The sequence below is a fragment of the Lolium perenne genome, chromosome 3 (assembly GCF_019359855.2).
Source record: "Lolium perenne isolate Kyuss_39 chromosome 3, Kyuss_2.0, whole genome shotgun sequence".
In the NCBI taxonomy this organism is placed as follows: Eukaryota; Viridiplantae; Streptophyta; class Magnoliopsida; order Poales; family Poaceae; genus Lolium; species Lolium perenne.
Window position 1 is genome coordinate 264,233,230 of NC_067246.2, and position 26,245 is coordinate 264,259,474.

General features: G+C 48.9%; 1 protein-coding gene across 1 annotated transcript; it reads right to left on the reverse strand.

Annotated features, from left to right (window-relative positions):
- Positions 1 to 24,376: 24,376 nt before the first annotated feature.
- LOC127338645 (uncharacterized) lies at positions 24,377 to 25,205 on the reverse strand. Its single transcript, XM_051364683.2, has one exon. The coding sequence runs from the start codon at positions 25,178 to 25,180 to the stop codon at positions 24,479 to 24,481; it is 702 nt and encodes a 233-aa protein (XP_051220643.1). The 5' UTR covers positions 25,181 to 25,205; the 3' UTR covers positions 24,377 to 24,478.
- Between the last annotated feature and the right edge of the window lie 1,040 nt (positions 25,206 to 26,245).

The following is a 26,245-nucleotide window of genomic DNA, read 5'->3' on the forward strand; positions in this document are numbered from 1 at the left end:
CCTGTGCCCGGTCGGACCGGGCCTGGGACCGGACCGGCCGGTCCAAACCGGGCATGTGACCGGATCCCGACCGGACCACTTCTTCAGGCTTACTGGACTCCATCCGGCTGGCACCGGTCCTGGGGCCGGTCGGCGCCGGGCTAGCCGGTGCCAGGGCCGGTCTGACCGGGCCAGGGACCGGCCAAGCACTGAAAATACTTTGTTGATTTTTCATCGAAGTTGGGGGTCTCCCATTGCCTTCTTGTTCCATTGATACACCATTATACCTCTTTGGTTAATACCTGGGGATCATCTTGTAGACATGTATTAGACCAAATACTCTAGCACGGTGTCATAGTTACCAAAATAATGGATAAGGGTAAAATACCCTTTGATGGCGTGTAACTCACACGTTCGTTGGGAACCCCAAGAGGAAGGTATGATGCGCACAGCAGCATGTTTTCCCTCAGAAAGAAACCAAGGTTTATCGAACCAGGAGGAGCCAAGAAGCACGTTGAAGGTTGATGGCGGCGGGATGTAGTGCGGCGCAACACCAGGGATTCCGGCGCCAACGTGGAACCTGCACAACACAACCAAAGTACTTTGCCCCAACGAAACAGTGAGGTTGTCAATCTCACCGGCTTGCTGTAACAAAGGATTAACCGTATTGTGTGGAAGATGATTGTTTGCAGAAAACAGTAGAACAAGTATTGCAGTAGATTGTATTTCAGTAAAGAGAATTGGACCGGGGTCCACAGTTCACTAAAGGTGTCTCTCCCATAAGATAAACAGCATGTTGGGTGAACAAATTACAGTTGGGCAATTGACAAATAAAGAGGGCATGACCATGCACATACATATCATGATGAGTATAGTGAGATTTAATTGGGCATTACGACAAAGTACATAGACCGCCATCCAACTGCATCTATGCCTAAAAAGTCCACCTTCAGGTTATCATCCGAACCCCCTCCAGTATTAAGTTGCAAAGCAACAGACAATTGCATTAAGTATGGTGCGTAATGTAATCAACAACTACATCCTTAGACATAGCATCAATGTTTTATCCCTAGTGGCAACAGCACAACACAACCTTAGAACTTTCTGTCACTGTCCTGTGTCAATGCAGGCATGAACCCACTATCGAGCATAAATACTCCCTCTTGGAGTTACAAGCATCTACTTGGCCAGAGCATCTACTAGTAACGGAAAGCATGCAAGATCATAAACAACACATAGATATAACTTTGATAATCAACATAACAAGTATTCTCTATTCATCGGATCCCAACAAACGCAACATATAGAATTACAGATAGATGATCTTGATCATGTTAGGCAGCTCACAAGATCCGACAATGATAGCACAATGGGGAGAAGACAACCATCTAGCTACTGCTATGGACCCATAGTCCAGGGGTAGACTACTCACACATCACACCGGAGGCGACCATGGCGGTGTAGAGTCCTCCGGGAGATGATTCCCCTCTCCGGCAGGGTGCCGGAGGCGATCTCTGGATCCCCGAGATGGGATCGGCGTTGGCGGCGTCTCTGGAAGGTTTTCCGTATCGTGGCTCTCGGTACTGGGGGTTTCGTCACGGAGGCTTTAAGTAGGCGGAAGGGTAGGTCAAGAGGCGGCACGAGGGGCCCAGACCATAGGGCTGCGCGGCCAAGGGGGGGGCCGCGCCGCCCTAGGGTTTGGGCACCCTGTGGCCCCACTTCGTTTCGTCTTCGGACTTCTGGAAGCTTCGTGGCAAAATAGGCCCCTGGGCGTTGATTTCGTCCAATTCCGAGAATATTTCCTTACTAGGATTTCTGAAACCAAAAACAGCAGAAAACAAAGAATCGGCACTTCGGCATCTTGTTAATAGGTTAGTTCCAGAAAATGCACGAATATGACATAAAGTGTGCATAAAACATGTAGATAACATCAATAATGTGGCATGGAACATAAGAAATTATCGATACGTTGGAGACGTATTAGCATCCCCAAGCTTAGTTCTGCTCGTCCCGAGCAGGTAAAACGATAACACAGATAATTTCTGGAGTGACATGCCATCATAATCTTGATCATACTATTTGTAAAGCATATGTAGTGAATGCAGCGATCAAAACAATGTATATGACATGAGTAAACAAGTGAATCATAAAGAAAAGACTTTTCATGAATAGCACTTCAAGACAAGCATCAATAAGTCTTGCATAAGAGTTAACTCATAAAGTAATAATTCAAAGTAAAGGCATTGAAGCAACACAAAAGAAGATTAAGTTTCAGCGGTTGCTTTCAACTTGTAACATGTATATCTCATGGATATTGTCAACATAGAGTAATATAATAAGTGCAATAAGCAAATATGTAGGAATCAATGCACAATTCACACAAGTGTTTGCTTCTTGAGGTGGAGAGAAATAGGTGAACTGACTCAACATTGAAAGTAAAAGAATGGTCCTCCATAGAGGAAAAGCATCGATTGCTATATTTGTGCTAGAGCTTTGATTTTGAAAACATGAAACAATTTTGTCAACGGTAGTAATAAAGCATATGTATCATGTAAATTATATCTTACAAGTTGCAAGCCTCATGCATAGTGTACTAATAGTGCCCGCACCTTGTCCTAATTAGCTTGGACTACCGGATCATCACAATGCACATGTTTTAACCAAGTGTCACAAAGGGGTACCTCTATGCCGCCTGTACAAAGGTCTAAGGAGAAAGCTCGCATTGGATTTCTCGCTATTGATTATTCTTCAACTTAGACATCCATACCGGGACAACATAGACAACAGATAATGGACTCCTCTTTTATGCATAAGCATGTAACAACAATTAATAATTTTCTCATTTGAGATTGAGGATATATGTCCAAAACTGAAACTTCCACCATGGATCATGGCTTTAGTTAGCGGCCCAATGTTCTTCTCTAACAATATGCATGCTTAACCATAAGGTGGTAGATCGCTCTTACTTCAGACAAGACGGACATGCATAGCAACTCACATGAAATTCAACAATGAATAGTTGATGGCGTCCCTAGTGAACATGGTTATCGCACAACAAGCAACTTATTAAGAGATAAAGTGCATAATTACATATTCAATACCACAATAGTTTTTAAGCTATTTGTCCCATGAGCTATATATTGCAAAGGTGAATGATGGAATTTTAAAGGTAGCACTCAAGCAATTTACTTTGGAATGGCGGAAAATACCATGTAGTAGGTAGGTATAGTGGACACAAATGGCATAGTGGTTGGCTCAAGTATTTTGGATGCATGAGAAGTATTCCCTCTCGATACAAGGTTTAGGCTAGCAAGGCTTATTTGAAACAAACACAAGGATGAACCGGTGCAGCAAAACTCACATAAAAGACATATTGAAAACATTATAAGACTCTACACCGTCTTCCTTGTTGTTCAAACTCAAAACTAGAAATTATCTAGACCTTAGAGAAACCAAATATGCAAACCAAATTTTAGCATGCTCTATGTATTTCTTCATTAATGGGTGCAAAGCATATGATGCAAGAGCTTAATCATGAGCACAACAATTGCCAAGTATCACATTACCCAAGACATTAATAGCAATTACTACATGTATCATTTTCCAATTCCAACCATATAACAATTTAACGAAGGAGAAACTTCGCCATGAATACTATGAGTAGAAACTAAGGACATACTTGTCCATATGCTACAGCGGAGTGTGTCTCTCTCCCATAAAGTGAATGCTAGGATCCATTTTATTCAAACAAAACAAAAAAAACAAAAACAAACCGACGCTCCAAGCAAAGCACATAAGATGTGATGGAATAAAAATATAGTTTCAGGGGAGGAACCTGATAATGTTGTCGATGAAGAAGGGGATGCCTTGGGCATCCCCAAGCTTAGACGCTTGAGTCTTCTTAATATATGCAGGGGTGAACCACCGGGGCATCCCCAAGCTTAGAGCTTTCACTCTCCTTGATCATGTTGCATCATACTCCTCTCTTGATCCTTGAAAACTTCCTCCACACCAAACTCGAAACAACTCATTAGAGGGTTAGTGCACAATAAAAATTAACATATTCAGAGGTGACACAATCATTCTTAACACTTCTGGACATTGCATAATGCTACTGGACATTAATGGATCAAAGAAATTCATCCAACATAGCAAAAGAGGCAATGCGAAATAAAAGGCAGAATCTGTCAAAACAGAACAGTTCGTATTGACGAATTTTAAAATGGCACCAGACTTGCTCAAATGGAAATGCTCAAATTTAATGAAACTTGCGTACATATCTGAGGATCATGCACGTAAATTGGCTTAATTTTCTGAGCTACCTACAGGGAGGTAGACCCAGATTCGTGACAGCAAAGAAATCTGGAACTGCGCAGTAATCCAAATCTAGTACTTACTTTTCTATCAAAGACTTTACTTGGCACAACAAAACACTAAACTAAGATAAGGAGAGGTTGCTACAGTAGTAAACAACTTCCAAGACACAAAATAAAAACAAAGTACTATAGGTAAAAACATGGGTTGTCTCCCATAAGCGCTTTTCTTTAATGCCTTTCAGCTAGGCGCAGAAAGTGTGTATCAAGTATTATCAAAGGGTGGTGCATTCTCAGCGGGGTGCGGAGTTTTCTCAACCAGGCATAGTATATTAGATACATAAGTTTTAGCATCTCCCTTTTCATTAGTCTTAGGCGTGCTACTCTCATCAAACAAATTTTCAGGAACAAGCCAAGCATAGTTATTTTCTAGTGCATCATTCATAGCTAGGAGTTTACATGGTATTGGTGCTTTGATCTCCCCTCCATCATTAATATTATTAGTGTACTTTATTCTATCCATATCCATCTTTTCAAAGAGACTAACAAAATTGGTGTAAGAACCAAGCATATTAAATTTAGCAAAGACCTTTCTAGCCTCTCTCGCTATACCACCAAATTCTCTAAGAAGGGTTTCCAAAACAAAATCTTTCTTTTCCCCTTCTTCCATATCACCAAGTGTGAGAAACATGTGTTGGATTATAGGATTGAGATTAACAAATTTAGTTTCCAACATGCGAACTAAAGCAGCAGCAGCAATTTCATAGGTAGGGGCAAGGTCTACCAAGTGTCTATCCTCAAAATTGTCAACAGTACTGACATGGTTGAAAAATTTCTCTATATTATTTCTCCCAATTATAGACCCACGTCCTACCGGTATGTCTTTTGTGGTAAAATTAAAAGGAAACATGATGAATCAAGTAAAGTAAATGCAAGTAACTAATTTTTTTTGTGTTTTTGATATAGCAAACAAGATAGCAAATAAAGTAAAACTAGCAACTAATTTTTTTTGTATTTTGATTTAGTGCAGCAAACAAAGTAGTAAATAAAACTAAGCAAGACAAAAACAAAGTAAAGAGATTGAGAAGTGGAGACTCCCCTTGCAGCGTGTCTTGATCTCCCCGGCAACGGCGCCAGAAAAAGAGCTTGATGGCGTGTAACTCACACGTTCGTTGGGAACCCCAAGAGGAAGGTATGATGCGCACAGCAGCAAGTTTTCCCTCAGAAAGAAACCAAGGTTTATCGAACCAGGAGGAGCCAAGAAGCACGTTGAAGGTTGATGGCGGCGGGATGTAGTGCGGCGCAACACCAGGGATTCCGGCGCCAACGTGGAACCTGCACAACACAACCAAAGTACTTTGCCCCAACGAAACAGTGAGGTTGTCAATCTCACCAGCTTGCTGTAACAAAGGATTAACCGTATTGTGTGGAAGATGATTGTTTGCAGAAAACAGTAGAACAAGTATTGCAGTAGATTGTATTTCAGTAAAGAGAATTGGACCGGGGTCCACAGTTCACTAGAGGTGTCTCTCCCATAAGATAAACAGCATGTTGGGTGAACAAATTACAGTTGGGAAATTGACAAATAAAGAGGGCATGACCATGCATATACATATCATGATGAGTATAGTGAGATTTAATTGGGCATTACGACAAAGTACATAGACCGCCATCCAACTGCATCTATGCCTAAAAAGTCCACCTTCAGGTTATCATCCGAACCCCCTCCAGTATTAAGTTGCAAAGCAACAGACAATTGCATTAAGTATGGTGCGTAATGTAATCAACAACTACATCCTTAGACATAGCATCAATGTTTTATCCCTAGTGGCAACAGCACAACACAACCTTAGAACTTTCCGTCATCGTCCTGTGTCAATGCAGGCATGAACCCACTATCGAGCATAAATACTCCCTCTTGGAGTTACAAGCATCTACTTGGCCAGAGCATCTACTAGTAACGGAAAGCATGCAAGATCATAAACAACACATAGATATAACTTTGATAATCAACATAACAAGTATTCTCTATTCATCGGATCCCAACAAACGCAACATATAGAATTACAGATAGATGATCTTGATCATGTTAGGCAGCTCACAAGATCCGACAATGATAGCACAATGGGGAGAAGACAACCATCTAGCTACTGCTATGGACCCATAGTCCAGGGGTAGACTACTCACACATCACACCGGAGGCGACCATGGCGGCGTAGAGTCCTCCGGGAGATGATTCCCCTCTCCGGCAGGGTGCCGGAGGCGATCTCCTGGATCCCCCGAGATGGGATCGGCGTTGGCGGCGTCTCTAGAAGGTTTTCCGTATCGTGGCTCTCGGTACTGGGGGTTTCGTCACGGAGGCTTTAAGTAGGCGGAAGGGTAGGTCAAGAGGCGGCACGAGGGGCCCAGACCATAGGGCCGCGCGGCCAAGGGGGGGCCGCGCCACCCTAGGGTTTGGGCACCCTGTGGCCCCACTTCGTTTCGTCTTCGGACTTTTGGAAGCTTCGTGGCAAAATAGGCCCCTGGGCGTTGATTTCGTCCAATTCCGAGAATATTTCCTTACTAGGATTTCTGAAAACAAAAACAGCAGAAAACAGCAACTGGCACTTCAGCATCTTGTTAATAGGTTAGTTCCAGAAAATGCACGAATATGACATAAAGTGTGCATAAAACATGTAGATAACATCAATAATGTGGCATGGAACATAAGAAATTATCGATACGTTGGAGACGTATCACCCTTACACCTTCTTCTCATCATTGAATCTAAGAAAAAACACACTCAAATGATTGAGCGGTCATTTTGGTGCATTCATGTGGTGCTAGAAGGACAAGCAAACGCAGCCAGCAGAGTCAGCTCGAAACACATGAATAGGCGTGAAAAACTGAATCTAAATCATGGCAAAAAAACCTTATATAGACATAGAACCACGCTGCGAGATGTCAAAAACTAAGCCAAGTATAGAAAGAGAAGTCATTGATAAATATAATATAGTAGCGATGGCTCCCTTTGAAGCGAAGGGAGCCGAACTCCATACATTAGAATAAACCATGTTGGAAGGACGTTGAGACACTCACTCACAAGTAGAATAATGTAACAGATTATGTTTACCAAATCTACAACCCTTACGTTGTCGCAAGACATCTCCTAAGATAGGCCTCAGAAGATCTCAATGAACCAAAAACGACAAATGAGAACCACAAAGATGACCAAATCGATGATGCCACTACTGAAAGGAGGCGAGAGCGGAAGCAGCGAGAGCATGTGCATCAGTGAGTGTGTTGGCGGCGGAATGAACACGAAGCTAGTTGAGCTCCCAAAGACCCTGGGAGTCACGGTGTCGAGGGCCAGCCCAAACCGTAGCCTTGGTGTGACGATCCTAGACAGAACAAGAATCAAATTCAAGGATAAATAGACAATTAGAATCCGCAAGTTGAGCAGCGGAAAATAAATTTATGGTAAAACGGGGAACATGAGAAATATCGGGAAGAAAGAAAGAAGGAGTAGAAAGGTTGCGCCATTAGCAATAGGAAGAGAAGTTACATCAACAGTGAGAACATTAGCAAGAAATCAAGAGGTCCAAGAGAAAAGAAGCGGAAGAATCATAAGACATGTGAATAGAAGCTCGGATGTACCTGACTATGTAGACGGTGGGTTCTCAGTCCTAGGGAAACTGTCAAAGAGCCTACAATGCATGTCGAAGAAGATCCAAAAGAAGCAAGCATGTGCTTAAGCCTCGCAGTGTCCTGCTCGGTGAAGGCGATAGTCGAATAATCATGAGTCCCCATAGAGGAGGCCTGATGTTTCTAGAACTAGTCACGCTCCGTATGACCATGCCTCCGCCAGTAGCCGCAGTAAGGATGAGGACGAGAAAGCCCCTGCCACGGGAAGAGCGGCCTCCCGTAGAAGACGGTGTGGGTAGGAGCGGCGGCAGAACACTATGACGAGAGGGCCCAGGTGGGGAAGTAGGCAAGGCAGGAGCTCGAGCAACAGGAACATAGGGTGCCTGTTATCGCGAGTAATACCGTTATCATAGATGTTTTGGGGCTAACATCGATACTTTTCTGATGTGTTTGCTTAGTTATGCTGCCCCTAAATATCTAGCTGCCTTTGCACCTATCTTAGGTGTAAGGGCAGCATCTTGCTTGGTCTTTATTTAATAGATCTGATCTGTTATGGTTGTTCCTTGTTCTCCAAGGATTAGTTTGATATCCGCATGGTTAGGCCTTGCAAACGGGTTGAACGATCCAGTAGTGCGTAAGGTATGGTTTGCCGATCCAAGAGGGGTTGTTCCGGGAATCGACTCTATGTTGGTTTTTAGGCCTCTTCTAGGACTAGTTTTCTGTTATCTTTCGTATCTGCCAGGCTCAACTACGCGTAGGACGTTCCAATTATGCGGTGAAAGCCCTAGACTGTCGTAGATCGATTTAACTTGGTATTGATAAAGCAGGATCCCCATGTTATCGTAGATCCAATGCAAACCATGGGTCAATCGGCTCTTTGAGCCGATTCATAGGGTAACCTGAGAGCCGATCGAGGCTCAGATTTAATGTTTACGTGTCTGCCATGCAGGAAACTAATTGAATCAATCCATCACCTTCCTGACCAGGTATAGGTCAGGTGGCACGCCCTCGCAATAGCCAGGACGTGTGCCGGATTTTGCGGGCCGTCGCCCGAGGGACCAGGGCCCAGCAGCAGTTCTGGGAGCCTCCCGGCTCTTCGTGTTGCTCGTCGCTGCTCGCCGGTGGGTTTTGGCAGGCAACACATTCTGGCACGCCCGGTGGGACCTTCTACAGCAACTGCATCAACATCTGCAGCTGAGATGGCGGACGGACCAATCACGTACGAAGATCTGCCTGAGGAGCACAAGAAGAAATATGATGATATTAAAGCTGTCTTCGAAGCCGATCTCATCGGCTCTTTCGAGAGGACCCGTAAACATGGCATTAGGTGGAAAGGGTTCTCACCCGAAGGCGTTCTCAATGAAGTAGATTTGTCTGTCCCTTCAGAGGAACGCACCAGAGCTCTGCGCCAGGAAGTTAATTACATGGTGGCTCATTCTCTACACCGTCATTCTGAGAGCTTGGTGAACGCTTTCGAGCGCATTGCGGTTCGCGTGGTTCAGGAAATCATGAAGCATCAGTACTCTCCGTCAAGGCCTGCCCTAGGGACTCACCAGGGAGAAATACCGTTCCAGACCAGACCGCAGCTGCCATTCACGCTTGCAGCTCCAGAGCCACAGGGTTCACCGGCATACGTCGTCTACAAGATTGGAGGCGATCCTGGCGATTGCCAATTCCTGTATGAGCCGCCTAAAGAAATCCCACATGGATACGTGTGCACATACGTGCCGGACTGCAATAACTTGGCGCGCACGAACCAGATTGCAGCAGGAGGGATTTCTGGAGCGGACGCCGATAAACAGGCGTGGCTAGCTAAATATGCCACCGGAACGAGTCATGAAAGCTCAGCCCCTGCAGCTCATACCGTGGAACAAATCAGTACAATCTTGAGAGACCAGTTCGGCATCCTGCCAAAGAGGAGAACAGTCGGCTATTCCAAGCCGTACCCCAACGAATATGATTTGATTCTGCTGCCGCCCAAGTATCGGCTCCCTGAGTTCTCAAAGTTCAATGGATCAGAAGGGTCTAGCTCAATTGAGCATGTGAGCCGATATTTGGCACAGTTGGGCATGATTTCAGCATCAGACCCATTACGTGTAAGGTTTTTTGCGCAATCTCTCACAGGACCAGCTTTTGGGTGGTACACCTCGTTGCCACCAGATTCAGTCCGGACGTGGAAGCAACTGGAAGAGCAGTTTCATGTTCAATATCACTCAGAAGCTACCGAGGCTGGCATTGCCGATCTGGCGCAGGTGCGGCAGAAGCGGGGAGAAACGGTGTCGGAATACATTCAGCATTTCAGGACTGTCAAGAACCGATGTTATTCGGCTCGTTTAACTGAGAAAGAAGCAGTCGATCTGGCAGCGTTGGGCCTCGCAGCGCCGATCAAGGATCTGGCTTTCCAAGTGGAATACAATTCACTGGCGCACATGGTCCAGAAATTAACATTGTATGAGCAGCGCCACCCAGAATTGTACCAAGAAAAGTTCAAACGCCCGATAGGCCTGGTCGAGACAGAAGAAGTTGGGGACTCTGCAGAAGACCAGGAAGTAGCCGTGGCTGAATGGGCTCGGGGGGCAGATCCCGTGTCCTGCAAATGGGTGAAACAACAAGGGCCTGCAAAAGGGTTTGACTTCGATGTAAGCAAAGCTGAGCAGATATTCGATTTATTGCTTAAGGAAAAATAGCTGAAGTTACCCGAAGGCCATAAAATCCCTACGGCGCAAGAAATGAACGGGAGACCGTACTGCAAATGGCATCACTCGTTCACCCATATCACCAATGACTGCAAAGAGTTGCGTCGGCAGATCCAAACGGCGATAGAACAAGGCCGTTTGATCCTTGGTCAGTTTGCCATGAAAGTGGACACGCAACCGTTTCCTGGCGTCAACATGGTGGAACACAATCACTCCACGAGGCGTCAGCTAGATTTCTCATTCGATGTTAACATGGCAGGGCCTGTATACCACCATGACAGGGATAAAGAAGAAATCAGTCACTCCCGTGGCAAGGAAAAGGAGGAGGCCGGCCCACGCGACCGGCCCCGATATGATGACGGACAGTACATCACCGAGGAACAAGTGAGAAACGTGCGGTATCAACGACCGCTCTCCGCGCATCTCCTTAACAAATATGAGCGTCAGTACGACCGACGCCGGCGGTACGACATAGATGACGAAAGATATCGTCGGTCTGATGTAGACAACGGAAAATATCGTCGGTATGATAGAGACGACGAAGGATATGAGCACCGCGCTAAGGGGAAGTCAAGAGAGCAGGAAGACATGGACAGACACTGGGATTGTCCTTTCTTTAAGCACTGCTGGGATTCAGGAATGAGCTGATTGCCTACAATCGACAACTGCCCGGAATGTAGACAGCAGAAGGAGGACACAGGTGAGGTTTCAGTGTTCAAGTGTCTAGGGCCTCTCCCATCTCAGAACAGACAAGCTGAGTCATCTCAAGTGGAAGATTTCGAGGAGTCAGAAGATGAAGAAGAAGATAGATACCACCGGCCAAGGTGGTGCCCTGATGGACTCAGTCACTCCCAAAAGCGTAGGGTTCAGCGGCTACGTAGCTTGGAGGAAGCCGAGGCGCAATACCTGCACACGTTGAGGAAAGCGCGGCCCGATCTGGCCGTGAAAATTCAGCAAACTTTGGAGACGGAGATTCGTCCACAGAAGAAAGAATGGCGCCCCAAACAAATAAAAGCCGATGCGAAGGCATCGGCTGACACAAATATGGTGTTCATACTTCCGTCGGAGTTTTGTGCTCCAAGAACCGAAGAAGTGCTGGTAGCACAGTTTGACTGCGGCCCACGGCCAGTTATCTTTGAAAAGCCACGAGAGAAGAGCTACAAACATTTGAAGGCCCTGTACCTAAGAGGTTATATCAACGGGCAGCCTGTCAGCAAGATGTTGGTTGACACGGGAGCGGCAGTCAATATAATGCCATACTCCATGCTACGGCGTTTGGGACGCTCTAACGCAGATCTGATCAAAACCAACGTCACACTAAGCGACTTCAACGGCCAAGCATCAGAAACGCAAGGCGTTCTGAACGGGATCTAACCGTGGGCCGAAAAACCATCCCTACATCATTCTTCATCGTCGACAGCAAAAGCATCTACGCTGTCCTGCTAGGGAGGGATTGGATTCACGCCAACTGCTGCATTCCATCCATAATTCACCAATGCCTGATACAGTGGGATGGAGATGAAGTGGAGGTCGTTCATGCAGATGACTCGATCGAGATCTCAATAGCTGGCATGAATATTTGGGACGCAGAAGACCAAGAGCCGATCTCTAGAGTCAGTTTGGACGGCTGTAAGCGCATCGAAGCTACAAAAAACGGGGTGAGGCTGGTCTTATCCACCGGCCTGACAGAGTAGCAAGAGCAAAGTCAATGGACGTACGTAGCAAGGCTGATCCCTGCGATCGGCCCCAAAAAATAAAAAACAATGATCTCACCTCAAGCATGTCACGTAGTCGTAGTAGGGAGACTCCCTCCCGTAGTAGAGCACAAATAAGTTGTAAACCTTCACTGAGCAATGCAATCGAAAAGGGGGCCGATTCCAGCAATCGGCCCAAATTATCCTCACCATACGTTTTGTCTGTGTTCAGCATCGATCTAGCAGGCGACGGAAAGCTAGGATATGGATTTACATCAGCTGATGAGCTAGAAGAGATTGACATTGGTCCTGGGGATAAGCCACGACCAACATTTATCAGCAAAAAGTTAGATCCGCATCTGAGGGGCCTGATGATAGCTTTGTTGAAAGAATACCCAGATTGCTTTGCCTGGGATTACACAGAGATGCCCGGGTTAGACAGGAGCATCATTGAGCATCGGCTCCCTCTTAAGAAAGGATTTCGGCCGTTCCAGCAGCGAGCACGACAGATGAAGGCCGAAATTTTAGAAGAAGTCAAGAAAGAGATCGAGAAAATGTTGAACGCCGGGTTCATCAGGCCATGCAGGTATGCTGAGTGGATTTCTAGTATCGTACCTGTAGAGAAAAAGGACGGCCGATGGCGCATCGCCATAGATTTTCGGGATCTCAATAGAGCCACTCCAAAGGATGAGTATCCAATGCCGGTAGCAGAGACATTGATCAATGCAGCTGCTGGTCATAAGGTTTTAAGTTTCATGGATGGCAATGCCGGTTACAACCAAATTTTTATGGCTCCAGAAGATATACACAAGACTGCATTCAGAGTACCAGGTTCGGTGGGTTTGTTTGAATATGTAGTCATGACATTTGGACTGAAAATTGCCGGCGCAACATACCAAAGAGCCATGAATTACATCTTTCATGATCTGATCGGCAAGTTGGTGGAGATTTACATTGATGACATGGTAGTCAAGTCTGTTTCAGTAGAAGGACACTTGGAGGATTTGCGACGCATCCTGGACCGAACTAGAAAATTCGGGCTAAGAATGAATCCAAAGAAGTGGGCTTTTGGTGTAACGGTCGGTCAATTCTTGGGTTTCTTGGTTCATGAACGCGGAATTGAGATCGGCCTGAAAAGTCAGGAGGCAGTGCGAACAATGAAGCCACCTACCACGAAGAAGGAACTCCAGTGTCTCATCGGCAAAATCAACTTCGTCAGAAGTTTCATCTCCAATCTGTCAGGGCGAATCGAGCCGTTCATGGGATTGGTAAGAATTAAATCTGATGAGGAGTTTCGCTGGGGGGCAGAGCAACAGCAAGCGTTTGACGAGATTAAAGAGTATCTAACGAAGCCACCTGTGTTGGTTCCACCCCAGCAAGACAAACCATTCTATATTTACTTGTCAGTAGCTAACACTTCCATCGCCTCAGTGGTGGTGCAAGTTTATGATGGTCTGGAGAGAGTCGCTTTCTACATCAGCAGAAGGATGTTGGATGCAGAGACTAGGTACCCTGAGATCGAGAAGTTGTGCCTCTGCCTATTTTTTACCTGCACCAAGCTTCGTCACATCTTGCTGTCAGCGGAAATTGTCATCATATGCAAATCAGATGTCATCAAACATATGCTGTCGGCTCCTGTGTTGAAAGGCCGACTCGGTAAGTGGATGTTTGCATTATCGGAATTTGATATCCGGTATCAGCCTGCGAAAGCAGTCAAGGGACAGGCGTTGGCCGATCTTATTGCTGAACGAATCAACACTGATATAGCAGCACTGTCTGTGCGTGCATGGGCCATGTTTTTCAATGGATCGGCTTGTGATGATGGTTGCGGCATCGGCATTCTACTCGTGTCGCCCCGGGGGGCAACATATTCCTTCTCCATCAGGCTACCTACCCCTTGCACCAACAATGTCGCTGAGTATGAAGCAATACGCAAGGGAATGGAGTTGCTTATGGAAGCCGGGGTAGAAGCAGTGGAACTTTTTGGAGACTCAAAATTGGTGATTTCCCAACTCACGGAGGAATACAAATGTGAGAGCGAGTCGCTCTTCCCATTATGGATGCAATGCTGTGAGCTGATGGCACAATTTAGGTACATAAACTTCAACTGGATCCCGAGGTCGCAAAATACCGAGGCGAACGATCTCGCACAGATGGCGTCAGGCTACAAGGACGTAGCAGGTGGAGCCAATGTTCAGGTACAGTTCCTGGAATCGGATGACTGGAGAGTCGATATCTTCAATTACTTGAAAGATTCGGCTCGGGGGGCACCTAAACGGATAAGGTACAATGCCATGAAGTATGTCCTTATTGGGGATGACATGTTCTACAGGACTTTGGAAGGGTTACTTCTCAGATGTCTGGGACCAGCCGAGTCAAATCGGCTCTTACACGAGGTACACGAAGGCGCCTGTGGAACTCACCAATCGGCTCATCAGATGAAATGGTTGATCAGGCGATCGGGGTTTTATTGGCCCACCATGCTTGAGGATTGTTTTAAGTACTATAAAGGGTGTCAAGCATGTCAGAAGTTTGGGAAAATTCAGACGGTACCCGCATCACCAATGAACCCCATCATCAAGCCTTGGCCATTTCGAGGTTGGGGCATGGATATGATCGGCAAAATCAATCCTCCATCGAGCAAAGGCCATATGTGGATTTTGGCCATTACAGATTATTTCACTAAATGGGTGGAGGCCGTCCCTGTGAAGTCAGTGGCATCGAAAGATGTTATCAATTTCGTGAAAGAACATGTCATTCATAGATTCGGGATTCCCCAGACTATCACGACCGATGGAGGTTCGGTCTTCGTTTCTCACGAGTTTAGAAAGTTCTGCGAGGACATGGGAATTAAGTTGATCCGATCGTCTCCATACTATGCTCAAGCAAATGGGCAAGCTGAAGCGTCCAACCAGAGCCTTATCAAGCTGATTAAGAGGAAAGTCGACGAGCACCCTAGACGTTGGCACTAGGTATTGTCAGAGGCTTTGTGGGCTTATCGCATGTCATGTCATGGAGCGATAAAAACCTCGCCATACCGTCTGGTCTATGGACAAGAAGCCGTATTGCCCTGGGAAATCACGGCTGGGTCGAGACGTATTACGTTTCAGAATGATTTAACAACTGAAGAATATGCAGCCCTGATGAGTGATAGCATTGAGGATCTAACGGAACTTAGACTGTGGTCGCTTGAGAAAATTAAAGAGAACAAAGCCAAGGTAGCTCACGCATATAATAAGAAGGTGAGACCAAAGGAGTTCCACGTTGGTGATCTGGTATGGGAAGATGTATTGCCATTGGGGACTAAGGATGCAACGTATGGTAAATGGTCTCCAAATTGGCACGGGTCGTACAGGGTCGACCAAGTTTTAAAGGGTAACGCATACATGCTCGAGGAGCTTAGCGGTGTGAAGTTCCCAGTGGCTGTCAATGGTCAGCATCTCAAGAAATATTTCCCAAGTATGTGGGATGATGGACAGTGAAATATGGGGGCCGATGCATGAAATCGGCCAGTAAAAAAAATATACAAAGCAACAGGACGCAAAGCACAGCCGATGCACAGACATCGACTTTAGACTAAAAAGCCGATGCGCAGCCATCGACTCTAGAGGTACAAACTGTTACGAGCAGGTATCAGGTTACATGGATAGGCTCTACTGAAGGAATGCCTCGAAGGCACGGAGGGCGTCAGCACGGACACGATCCACCTCGGCGATCTCGGCCTCGTCATCTTCGTCCTCGCCCGTCACTAGCCGTTGGTTCAGGGCACGTATTTTTGCCAGAACAGTTTTCAGTTGAGCTTTTAGGCCTTCTGCTTCCTCTTGGGAGCGGGCAATAAGAGCTTCCTTATCGTAAATAAGCTGTTTGGTTGCCCGGACCCTCTCTTCAAGGTCCTCCAATTCCTTTCGCAAGGTCTCAAGTTCGGCGGTGCTGACAGAGGTGTCAGTTTCGGCATCTAAGGCCGCCTTTTTCTCATTGAGCCGCTGACATTTGTCTGCAATGTCGGCTTTCAACGGAAGTTGGGCGTGGCGTAGATCGATTCTCTGACGAGCTAACTTCACCCTTGACCCGTAGACAGACAGAGTCACTACTGGCCAAAGTTTTACCTGCAGCGTTACCGGGAGATGGTGCTTGATTTCTTCAAGAACGCTCTTCACTTCCTCGGGGTCTTCGACCAACGTCTCGATCGGGGAGGAAAGCAAGGCTTTGAGACGCTGGAATTGACGTAGGACAGCGCTGGGTCGTGGTTCATCGCATGCCGTAGAAGGAGCTGGTTCGATGGATTCAGGGTCGAACGTTAGCAAGCCCGAGAGGTCACAACCCTGACAAACAGAAACAGCGTCAGTATGCAGCAAAAGGGAAGGGTAAGCCAAACGAAAGGAGTATACCTCTCCTGAGACCAGGGGACAGCCGATGATGAGGTAATCGGCTCTTGTGTTTCTGCTGGGGGCTTGGCCAAATTGGTGACCTTGTCAACGGCACCTTTAGGGATTACTGGATCCAGGTTTGCGGAGGGCATCTGTACTTCCTCGACTCCTCCACTAGAAGTGTCATCAGTCTGCAAAGGAGGTGGTTAGCCGATGTGAGCAGCAATGGATTAGCATGAAAGATGAGCCGGGGAGAGTATGGAGGGTAATTACATTTGAAGCCTCTCGGTTTGATGAAGGGGCTTGCGGTTCCTTTCGAGTCCTCTTGGTGCTCACGCCCTACCCCGCTTTGATTGGAGCTTGGGGGGAAACAGGTTCAGGAACTGGCCTTTTCCTGGAAGCCGATGGTGGCAAATCTGGCTGGCTTTGCGTGGTGATTTTCCCAGAGTTGTCCGAGCTCGAATCCCCTCGATTGGATTGTGTTTCCTCGCTGGAGTTGTCTTCGGTGGAGGCCTATAAAAAAAGTTAGTAAGCACAAGCATGTTTGCAGAAGCCCATAAGGATAGATGAAATCAGTCAAGGCATGGATCAACGTACGTGCAAGCTCTCTTGATCTGGAGAAGGGCTCCGGCGCTTCAAAGTTTTCCTGGCGGCTACATTCCTCACCGCCGTTCTCGCCTTGGTTGGGGCTCGGGGGGCAGCTGGCCCGGAAGATACTTTGCTCTTGGAAGCCGATTTTGGTGAAATCGACTGGCTCTGCATCACGACCTTTTTCAAGGGCGGCGAGCTTTTGCAGAAGAGGACCACAGGAGCCGGTGGGATGAATTCAAAGGGGGAGCCGTCATCATGTGTAGGTTCTGGACCATCTTGTTGCTGCAAGGAGACAGAGCAAGGTTATAAAAATCATTGTAAGCCACTTCAAGAAAATTTGCGAGTGGTAGTACCTGTTCTGCGGGGATATTATATTCAGCATCGAGTTGTTTCAGCAACGGTCCCAGAGCTCTCCTGAAGGCATGAGTTTTCCACATTGACCACCAGGTCTCAAAACCATCGGTTGACGAGGTGAAAGAGAGGTTGTTAGGGACTGGGATGGCTAGAGCATCAAAGAAAGAGTAACACCTCTGATCGGTGAGGAGATCGGGCAAGTCAGCTCTGCTCTCTGTTAAGTGGTGGAGGAAGAAATGGGGAGACACCTGCCCAAGACCAAACTCTCGGGCTGCTACGACCGGCTGATAGGACTCATAACCAGGTTTGATTATTCTGTTTGATGTGCTCATGCCAACTGGAAGGAAGCAGGGACGGATCATGGTGGAATACAATTGCCGGGTGCCGGTGTCATCGGCAAAGCTGTCTAGCCTGAAGGAGACTGGGTTTTCAAAATTTTCAGATTCCGTGTAAGGAAAGAAGAGAGGATTGTCCAGGCCTTGGAAGAAAATGCTGAACCACTTTGATGCTTCCTTGGGGATCAGTTTACTACCTGGAAGGCTATACAAGGCTTGGCCGTAGCTAGTGCATCAGATCTGCTTCCCGTTAGCATCTGGAAAGGTGCAAGTGGCCAAAAGTGGGAAGTTTGGGATATGGTTCTGGAAATACAGCTGAGCCCATAGCTGAATAAACCACCAGGGACCTCCTGTTTTGACTGTTTTTTGGGAAGATAATTTGACGGACATTAGTTGGAGATATCGATAGACCTCTCCAAGGAACAGTTTGCCGATGCCAAGTTGGGTGCCTCTGGCAAGTTCATAGGCCAAGGGAAGATAATTCTTGGTCGGAGCAAGTGAAGGGCCACAGAATATGAAGTGTTCCAACCAGAAATTTAGGAAGGCTGTGTGTTCTTTCTCTGTTACAAGGCCTTTATTTTTCATGTGGCGTCGAAGGTAACCACCCCAGTTTGTGCACTTTGTTTTGGAAGAGAGCTTGAAAGGGACCCTTGGCAGCACAAAAGCAGAGGGGCTGGGGGATGTAACGTCTAGGCCAGTGATCATTACCACATCTAGCAGAGTTGGTGTCATGGGGCCGTGGCCAAACATGAAGCAGTTCAGAGCATCAGACCAGAAGTAGCCGATGGTTTTTAGAAGGTTTTCATGCTTCTAAAGGGGAGACAATGATAAGGACAGAGCATCGGCTATTCCTGTGGTTTTCCATTTGGATTGGTAAGTTTTGGATACTCTACTGTACCAGGAAACCCAATTTTCAGGAGGGTTAGGCCAGGCTCGTAAGCAGTCGGCCCAAGAAGTTAGATCTAAATTCTGGTTCACGAAGGGGATCCTATGGGCCTCGCAAGAAATCAGATGGGCAGGACTCTCGACAGTACGGGGGCCAAGACAAAGAGAGTTTGGAAGAGAAGGATGCGGCAACAGAATGTCTGATACCTAAAATTAATGGTGGAATAAGGCATTAATTCAGATGTTTGCTATTAGTTCTAACACTATGCTCGGATGGCGAGGGGCAGTTAAAGATTACCTTCAGGCCAGAGACCGTTGCGTTGGCGTTGGACGATTCCGCCATCTGATTCGCTGGCGGAGATGAATCTGCGCGGTTGGGGATCTGGGATTCGCGTTGCCGCGAGTTGAATCTGTTCGATGGGCAATTGGAGATCTGAGTTTGGTCCTTTAGACGAGGGTCACAGGTTACCGCTTGAATTTTGGGAATGTCCGCTTGGACCTGTCTAAATAGGTAACTGAGTCTGCCCTTACTGGCGTTTTATGGTAAAAGACCGATGCGTTGCTATCGGCTCTTTGTGCGACCTACTTTGACAATCGGAAAAATCAGACATAGAAGCATTCTTCATTGATTAAAAGGGGTTTTTACAATAAGAGTCGATTGCTCACAAAAGGGAGATATGCTACCTAATGTACTACTACTAGCCCTATTCTAGTAGTCCTTAATCTAGGGGCCGGCACCGTCGCTACCGTCGCTGCCCTCATCGTCGCCGTCCTCACTGCCATCGGCGTTGCTGCCGGCGATGTCTTCGTCGCTGCTGCTGAAGCCGTCGGCAGGGGCTTCTTCTTCTTTGTCGTCGTCGTCGTCGTCCTCCCACCCGGCGCGGAAGCGCTTCGCCGGCGGGTATTCATCGGAGGATGTGTCGTCCTCCGTTTCATCCTCTTCGTCGGAGGAGATGTCCTCGCCCCAGGAGAAAGCGTCGTCGTCGCTCTCTTCCTCCAACTCCCCGTCAACGAGGAACTGGAAGTTATCCTCCCCGTCGGTCAAGGATTCGTCACCCTCTGACCTGACGGCGAAATCCCAATCCGCCTCGTCCCACCACAGTGGGGCGAGGGCCTCGTACGCCGCTATCGGGTCGTACTCCGGCGTCGGCTCACGGGAGGAGGAGGATTGGGAGGAGAGACCCGAAGAGCAGGAGGCAGAGGAGGAGTCCATGGTTGCAGAGGAGGGGAGTTTCAATTGCTAATGCAGAACAAGAGGATGAGGAGGCAAACTGCTCGGATGAGGTTAAATAAAGGGGATACAGTGGAAGATGATTCAATGCTGTGGCGGTTTTCGAGGATGCGGTGCCAAAACTGTCAAATCGTGCAGTATGGAGAAGTTGAGAAGGCAAGGCATCATGATGGAAGGGCACTGTAGCGGTTCTGCTCTGCAACGCGTAACCCGATGAAGGAAAACAGAGTGGTTTTGGAATTATTATTGCCAAAACCAGGGGGGCATGTGTTATCGCTGGATTTTAGCCAAATTAGGAGATGGGCAGTGATTGAGATGGACTTAGAGGATATGCACATAAAGTGTTTCTGAATCGGCCTCGTGCGAGAGTTTGGGCTAGATTGCTCGTATATCTGTACATTATGGTAGATCACGTTTCAGTTTAGAATTAAGAGATAGAGTTTGGTTCGTACACAGTTAGGTTTATTCCAAAGATAGAAAGTCTACGGACTATAAATATGTACCTAGGGTTATTGAGAAAGGAGGACGATCACGTTCACAACAAACACAATCTAGGCGCATCGCCACCCCTTGTTTCGAGGGTTTCTTCCGGGTAAGCGTCATGCTGCCCAGATCGCATCTTGCGATCTGGGCAGTATCAGTTTATTCGTTGTTTTGTGTTGCTCGTACTGAAGCCTTGTTGATGGCGAGTAATACCGTTATCATAGATGTTTTGGGGCTAACATCGATACTTTTCTGATGTGTTTGCTTAGTTATGCTGCCCCTAAATATCTAGCTGCCTTTGCACCTATCTTAGGTGTAAGGGCAGCATCTTGCTTGGTCTTTATTTAGTAGATCTGATCTGTTATGGTTGTTCCTTGTTCTCCAAGGATTAGTTTGATATCCGCATGGTTAGGCCTTGCAAACGGGTTGAACGATCCAGTAGTGCGTAAGGTATGGTTTGCCGATCCAAGAGGGGTTGTTCCGGGAATCGACTCTGTGTTGGTTTTTAGGCCTCTTCTAGGACTAGTTTTCTGTTATCTTTCGTATCTGCCAGGCTCAACTACGCGTAGGACGTTCCAATTATGCGGTGAAAGCCCTAGACTGTCGTAGATCGATTTAACTTGATATTGATAAAGCAGGATCCCCATGTTATCGTAGATCCAATGCGAACCATGGGTCAATCGGCTCTTTGAGCCGATTCACAGGGTAACCTGAGAGCCGATCGAGGCTCAGATTTAATGTTTATGTGTCTGCCATGCAGGAAACTAATTGAAGCAATCCATCACCTTCCTGATCAGGTATAGGTTAGGTGGCACGCCCTCGCAATAGCCAGGACGTGTGCCGGATTTTGCGGGCCGTCGCCCGAGGGACCAGGGCCCACCAGCAGTTCTGGGAGCCTCCCGGCTCTTCGTGTTGCTCGTCGCTGCTCGCCGGTGGGTTTTGGCAGGCAACAGTGCCGTAAGCAAACCAGCACGATGCATACGCGTCTCTTTAGCATGAAGCTCAGAAAACACCTCTGAGATAAGAACATGACCCCGAGTAAACAACTGAGCACGTCGGGGCTCAAACTCTGGGCGAAGTCGAGACAAGAACTCATAGACCGCTGAAACTCCGGGTCTAACCTCACAGTCCACAGAGCGTTGCAGAGTGATTCAAGATGGCACCAAATAGCAGAGCTCTTTGTGTAGAATTCATCAACAGTGCAATCACCCTGATGAAGAGCATGCTCTTGACGGATCACATGCAAGTAGAGAGAGTCTTCAGAGGGTTTATAGCGCTGACGATGGTGAGACCACATTTCAGAAACAATACGGAGGCCACCAAGAGCAGCTGAATAGTCAAGTATATGCTGATCATAAGCATCCTCTGTAGCGTCCTCGGCATCAGCAGCAAGGACCAGTGGCATGGGTAGAGTACACAGGAGCCACATGAGAAACGGCGCACGGCAGACATGAGACCTTGCCAGGGAGAACACCCCAAAGTCGAAGCCCGCACATATGGATATGGATGTGCATGAAGGCAACAAACTCACCATAGTTGGTATCATCGAAAATCAACGGGCAGCGAGAAGCGGTAACATAGCCCCGGATGAAGAAGATGCCATAGTGGTACACTTCTCTCTCTTTCTCTTTTTTCCCAGTCAAAGCTCATAGGTCGAGCTGGCATAAACACAGACCCGCCGGAGTGGGAAACACCAAGCTCGCCCGAGTCCGAGACGGCCGAAACCCGGCCTATGAAGGTGTGAGGCCGGCGGGAACTAGGCGGGGCTAGCCAAATGAGAGCAAGGCCCTACGAGATCGAGATACCGGCCTGCTAAATATGGCGACATCTGGGCGCGGCTGACCAAATAGAAGCGGGCGGTAGCGGCCAGAGGCAAGCGGCGAACGGCTAGAGGCAGGCGGGGCAGCCGGGGCAGCCGGGGCAGAGTGGCCGGCTAAAGGCGGGCTTCGTGTTTTGAGCTCGGCCAATACGAGGAAGTAAGGAGAAGATGCAGCACATCGGCTAGAAAGATCGTGGGTGGCGGCGCTGAGCATCACGTAGTTGCTGCGTGCCAAAAGACTCTCACACACAAAGAGGCAAAGATCAATACATATAATGTATGACACTATGCGTGAACCCTTTTTTTTTAAACGGAGGCAAAAGCTTTGCCTCGTTCCATTAATTAAGAAGAAAGTGCTCAATTTTTAGGAGAAAATTGGGCGAAAACCAACAACTCACACTTAGCACCCGGCCAACCTGGCCAACCTGGCTACCCACACGAAGCACAGACGCCATCGAGGAGAAAGACCATCGTTGACGATGTCATCGAGCGTCATCGTCGTCACTCCTCCACGAGACAGCGATTCCGACTTCACCTTAGACAACCGCCACTGAGACCCTCGCCGCAAACGGCATCGGAACCCAAGTGAGCCTATGCCAAACAGTCGGCCCCCAAGCACGTCGAGGAGGAGGCAGCTCCGACTTCAACCGTGACCTTCATAGGAGAGGTTGCACACCTTGCACCGACGCAAGCACCAATCAAGTGGCATCGTTGCCACAAGTCGCCTCGCAGCTCCGACTTCACCATCACGGCAGGGGTGACGAAGGACATGCCGCAACTCCGATCCGCTCACCATTGTCATCGTCGCCACGCAACCCATGACGCCAACACCATCCAACTTCCACGGGCCCCTCCGACCTAAGCAGCTCCAAATCGATGCCCTCAAGAGGGAAGACGACACAAGAGTGCCGCCATCGACCGATCACGATGGATCTAGGGATTTCCCCGGAGCATACCCAGACAGGAAGCCACAACGTCACCTCGACGATGCCTTCAAGAAGGGAGCGGCGCCCGAAGCCGCCGCCATCGCCGGCCTCGGCCAGCTGCCGGCCGGCCAGCAACCGAGACAAGGCGTTAGCCCGGGACTTGTCGCGCCATCCTGCTTCGTGCCCAAGACCGGACCACCTTCTTCCACCTTGCCCACCAACACCTCGCCGCATCCGCCGAGCCACCGCCACGGCCCGCCTCCCCATCAGATCCGGGCGCGTAGGCCCCTGATCCGCCACCCCACCGTCCCGGAGACGCTGCTCCAGCGTCCCTGTGCCCGCCTCCGCGCCACACAGCGCCCGCCCTGGCCTCCCGCGCACACCCGCCTGGAGACACCAAGCAGCAGCGCCCGCCTGGCCACCCCCGACGCCTGGCCGGAGCAACCCCGTCGGCACCAGCAGACAGCGCCGCACCAACCCTCCGCCGCACCACCTCCAGCCCACCGCGGCCCAGATCGGCCCAGGATGGCCCGCATCACCGGCCGCCGCCTGCTGCTACGCCACGGCCGTGCCACCACAGCCCACAACGCCCAGCCGCACCCTCCCGCCGCCGCGGCAGACGAGACTCCAGGGCCGCCGCCCTGGCTTCCTCCCTCCCCTCCGACGACGCCCCACACGGGCCGGCCACCTCGACGGAAACGAGCTCCGGCCCCCTCACCCCCTTTGGAGATGAGGCCCGCCGCCACCGCAGCTAGGGCCGGCGGCAGCGGCGGCAGGGGGGCGGCGCAGGCTGGCTGCTGGCGGCGCGATTGGGGTTTGGCTCCCGGCGTCGCCTGGGGAGCGACGCGAGGAGCCCACCGCCTCTTTGTTCTTTAGCATTTTAGTGCGTGAACCCTTATAAGGTCTATACATCTCTAACAACAGTAGTGACTCGTAATAAGGCGGGATAAAAGATTACGCATGTGTACATTGTGGTAACAATTTTACCACAATGTTAGCCAGGCCGTCTCAATCGCAAAGGTGTACAGGTTATGAATTGCAAATAGTACAAGGTACAGAAGTAGAAGAATCAAAAAAACACGGAATACATCGATACGATCAGGGTGCCTGAAATGCAGTAACTCGAGAGTACTTCGGTTCAATTAAAAAGGAGTTGTCTGTCCCGCGCAGGCTCCCCTCGATCAGGACGGTGGCGACGGTGGACTGGAGAAAGCAGGCGGCGCCGGGAAACTGAAGTCGAGGTGGTCCGGCAGCATGCTCTTCTTCCTGCCCGGGCCCCGGCTGCTGTCGAAGAGGAACGCCGCCGTGACCGGCGACTCCATGTCGACGCTGCTGCTCCGGAGCAGTTCCAGCGGGAGGTCGAAGTAGGCCGACATTTCCTGATCGTCCACCTCCTCTTCGTCGACGCGGCCGTCGAACACCACGCCGGAAGCTGTGGGTGACGAGTTGTTCCCGAATCTCTCCATGGAGGCCGCCTTGGACACCGCGCTGTTCCGGGCGGCCTCGGCCGCTGGCCCGGCCATGCTCGCCGGGGCGTCCGGCTCGCTCAGGCTCATGGACTGCTGCTGCTGCTGCTGCATGATCGGCCGCCGCCTCGACGACAGGCCGGGCAGGTGCATGCAGAAGGCGCCGCACCAGAAGCTGTCGCTGCCGATCCTGTCCTGCCGCGGCGATTTGCCGTAGTTCATGGACGAGTTGCTGCTCGAGATGTCGGTGACCGACGAGCCCACCCGGGATCGCGGGCCGAACGCGCCGGCTCTGCCCGCGCTGACCCGATCGTCCACGGGGATCTTCTCCTCCTCTTCATGGTCTGCTACACGAGCTCCTCTCTTGAAGGACGCATGGGAGGCCTGGAAAGGAGAGTCTTCTTTGAAAGAACCCATGGCACATGAGGTGCTAAATTTTCAGGAACTCCATGCTTCTTCATGAGCACAGAATTAAGCCAGGTCGAATGGACTTGAGGAATGGTGGCAAGCACGTCATGGTCATGAGTTGTCTCCCTGTCATGTTGTCCCGTGTTGGTGAGGTAGCTGGTTGACTGCCCACGGTCCATCCTCACCAAATCTGCAGGGTACACAACTGTGGTCTGCTGCTCCTCCGGATGGGCCGGTATACACATCGTACGTGCATGCTACTAAGGGCACATTGTTAAAATGAGTACTCAACTATTTTTCAGGAATATCCTTTATATATATATATATATATATATATATATATATATATATATATATATATAGGTCTGCTATTCTCGAACCGGTTCGAGAATAACTATTCTCGAACCCTTTCTGAACTTCCTAACTTATCGCATGCGAACTTCCCGTGAGTCTTCATATTTTCGCGTCCCACGTCCCGCTCGCGTCCCGCTCCCGCGCGCGTGTGAACTTCCTACGAGACAGCGAACCGTTACGTGTCCCACCTCCCGCTCGCTACCCACCTCCTCCGTGCTCGCTCCCCACCCCTCCCTGCTCGCTCCCGAGCTCTTCCATGGCGATTTCCTCCCTGCTCGCTCCCGAGCTCTTCCCTGGCGTTTTCCTCCCTGCTCGCTCCCGAGCTCCTCCCTGGCGATTTCCTCCCTTGCTCGCTCCCGAGCTCCTCCCTTTTGCTCGATGCGTTTCTTAGAACTTCGGCGACGGTGGCGGCTCATCTCCGTGCTCGTGTCCGACGCTCCATCGACGAATTTGTTCTCCACTGGTGCATCGCAGATCGTCGATGTCTGCGGCACAGTTTCTTCTATGCTATCCGGACATTGCTCTTATCTTTTTTATCTTGATCTGCAGATTTGTTTTTTCCGATGGCCGTCGCACAGCTTCGGCGTTCTTCTACGTGAAATCCTCGAGGTTGATGGCTCCGCCGTTATATTCTCGCGCTTTGTTTGTCTTCGGTAATGGTATTGGGTCTCTCTCCCCTGTAGGATTTTTGTTTTGATAGGTTTGCTTTGATCCTTATCC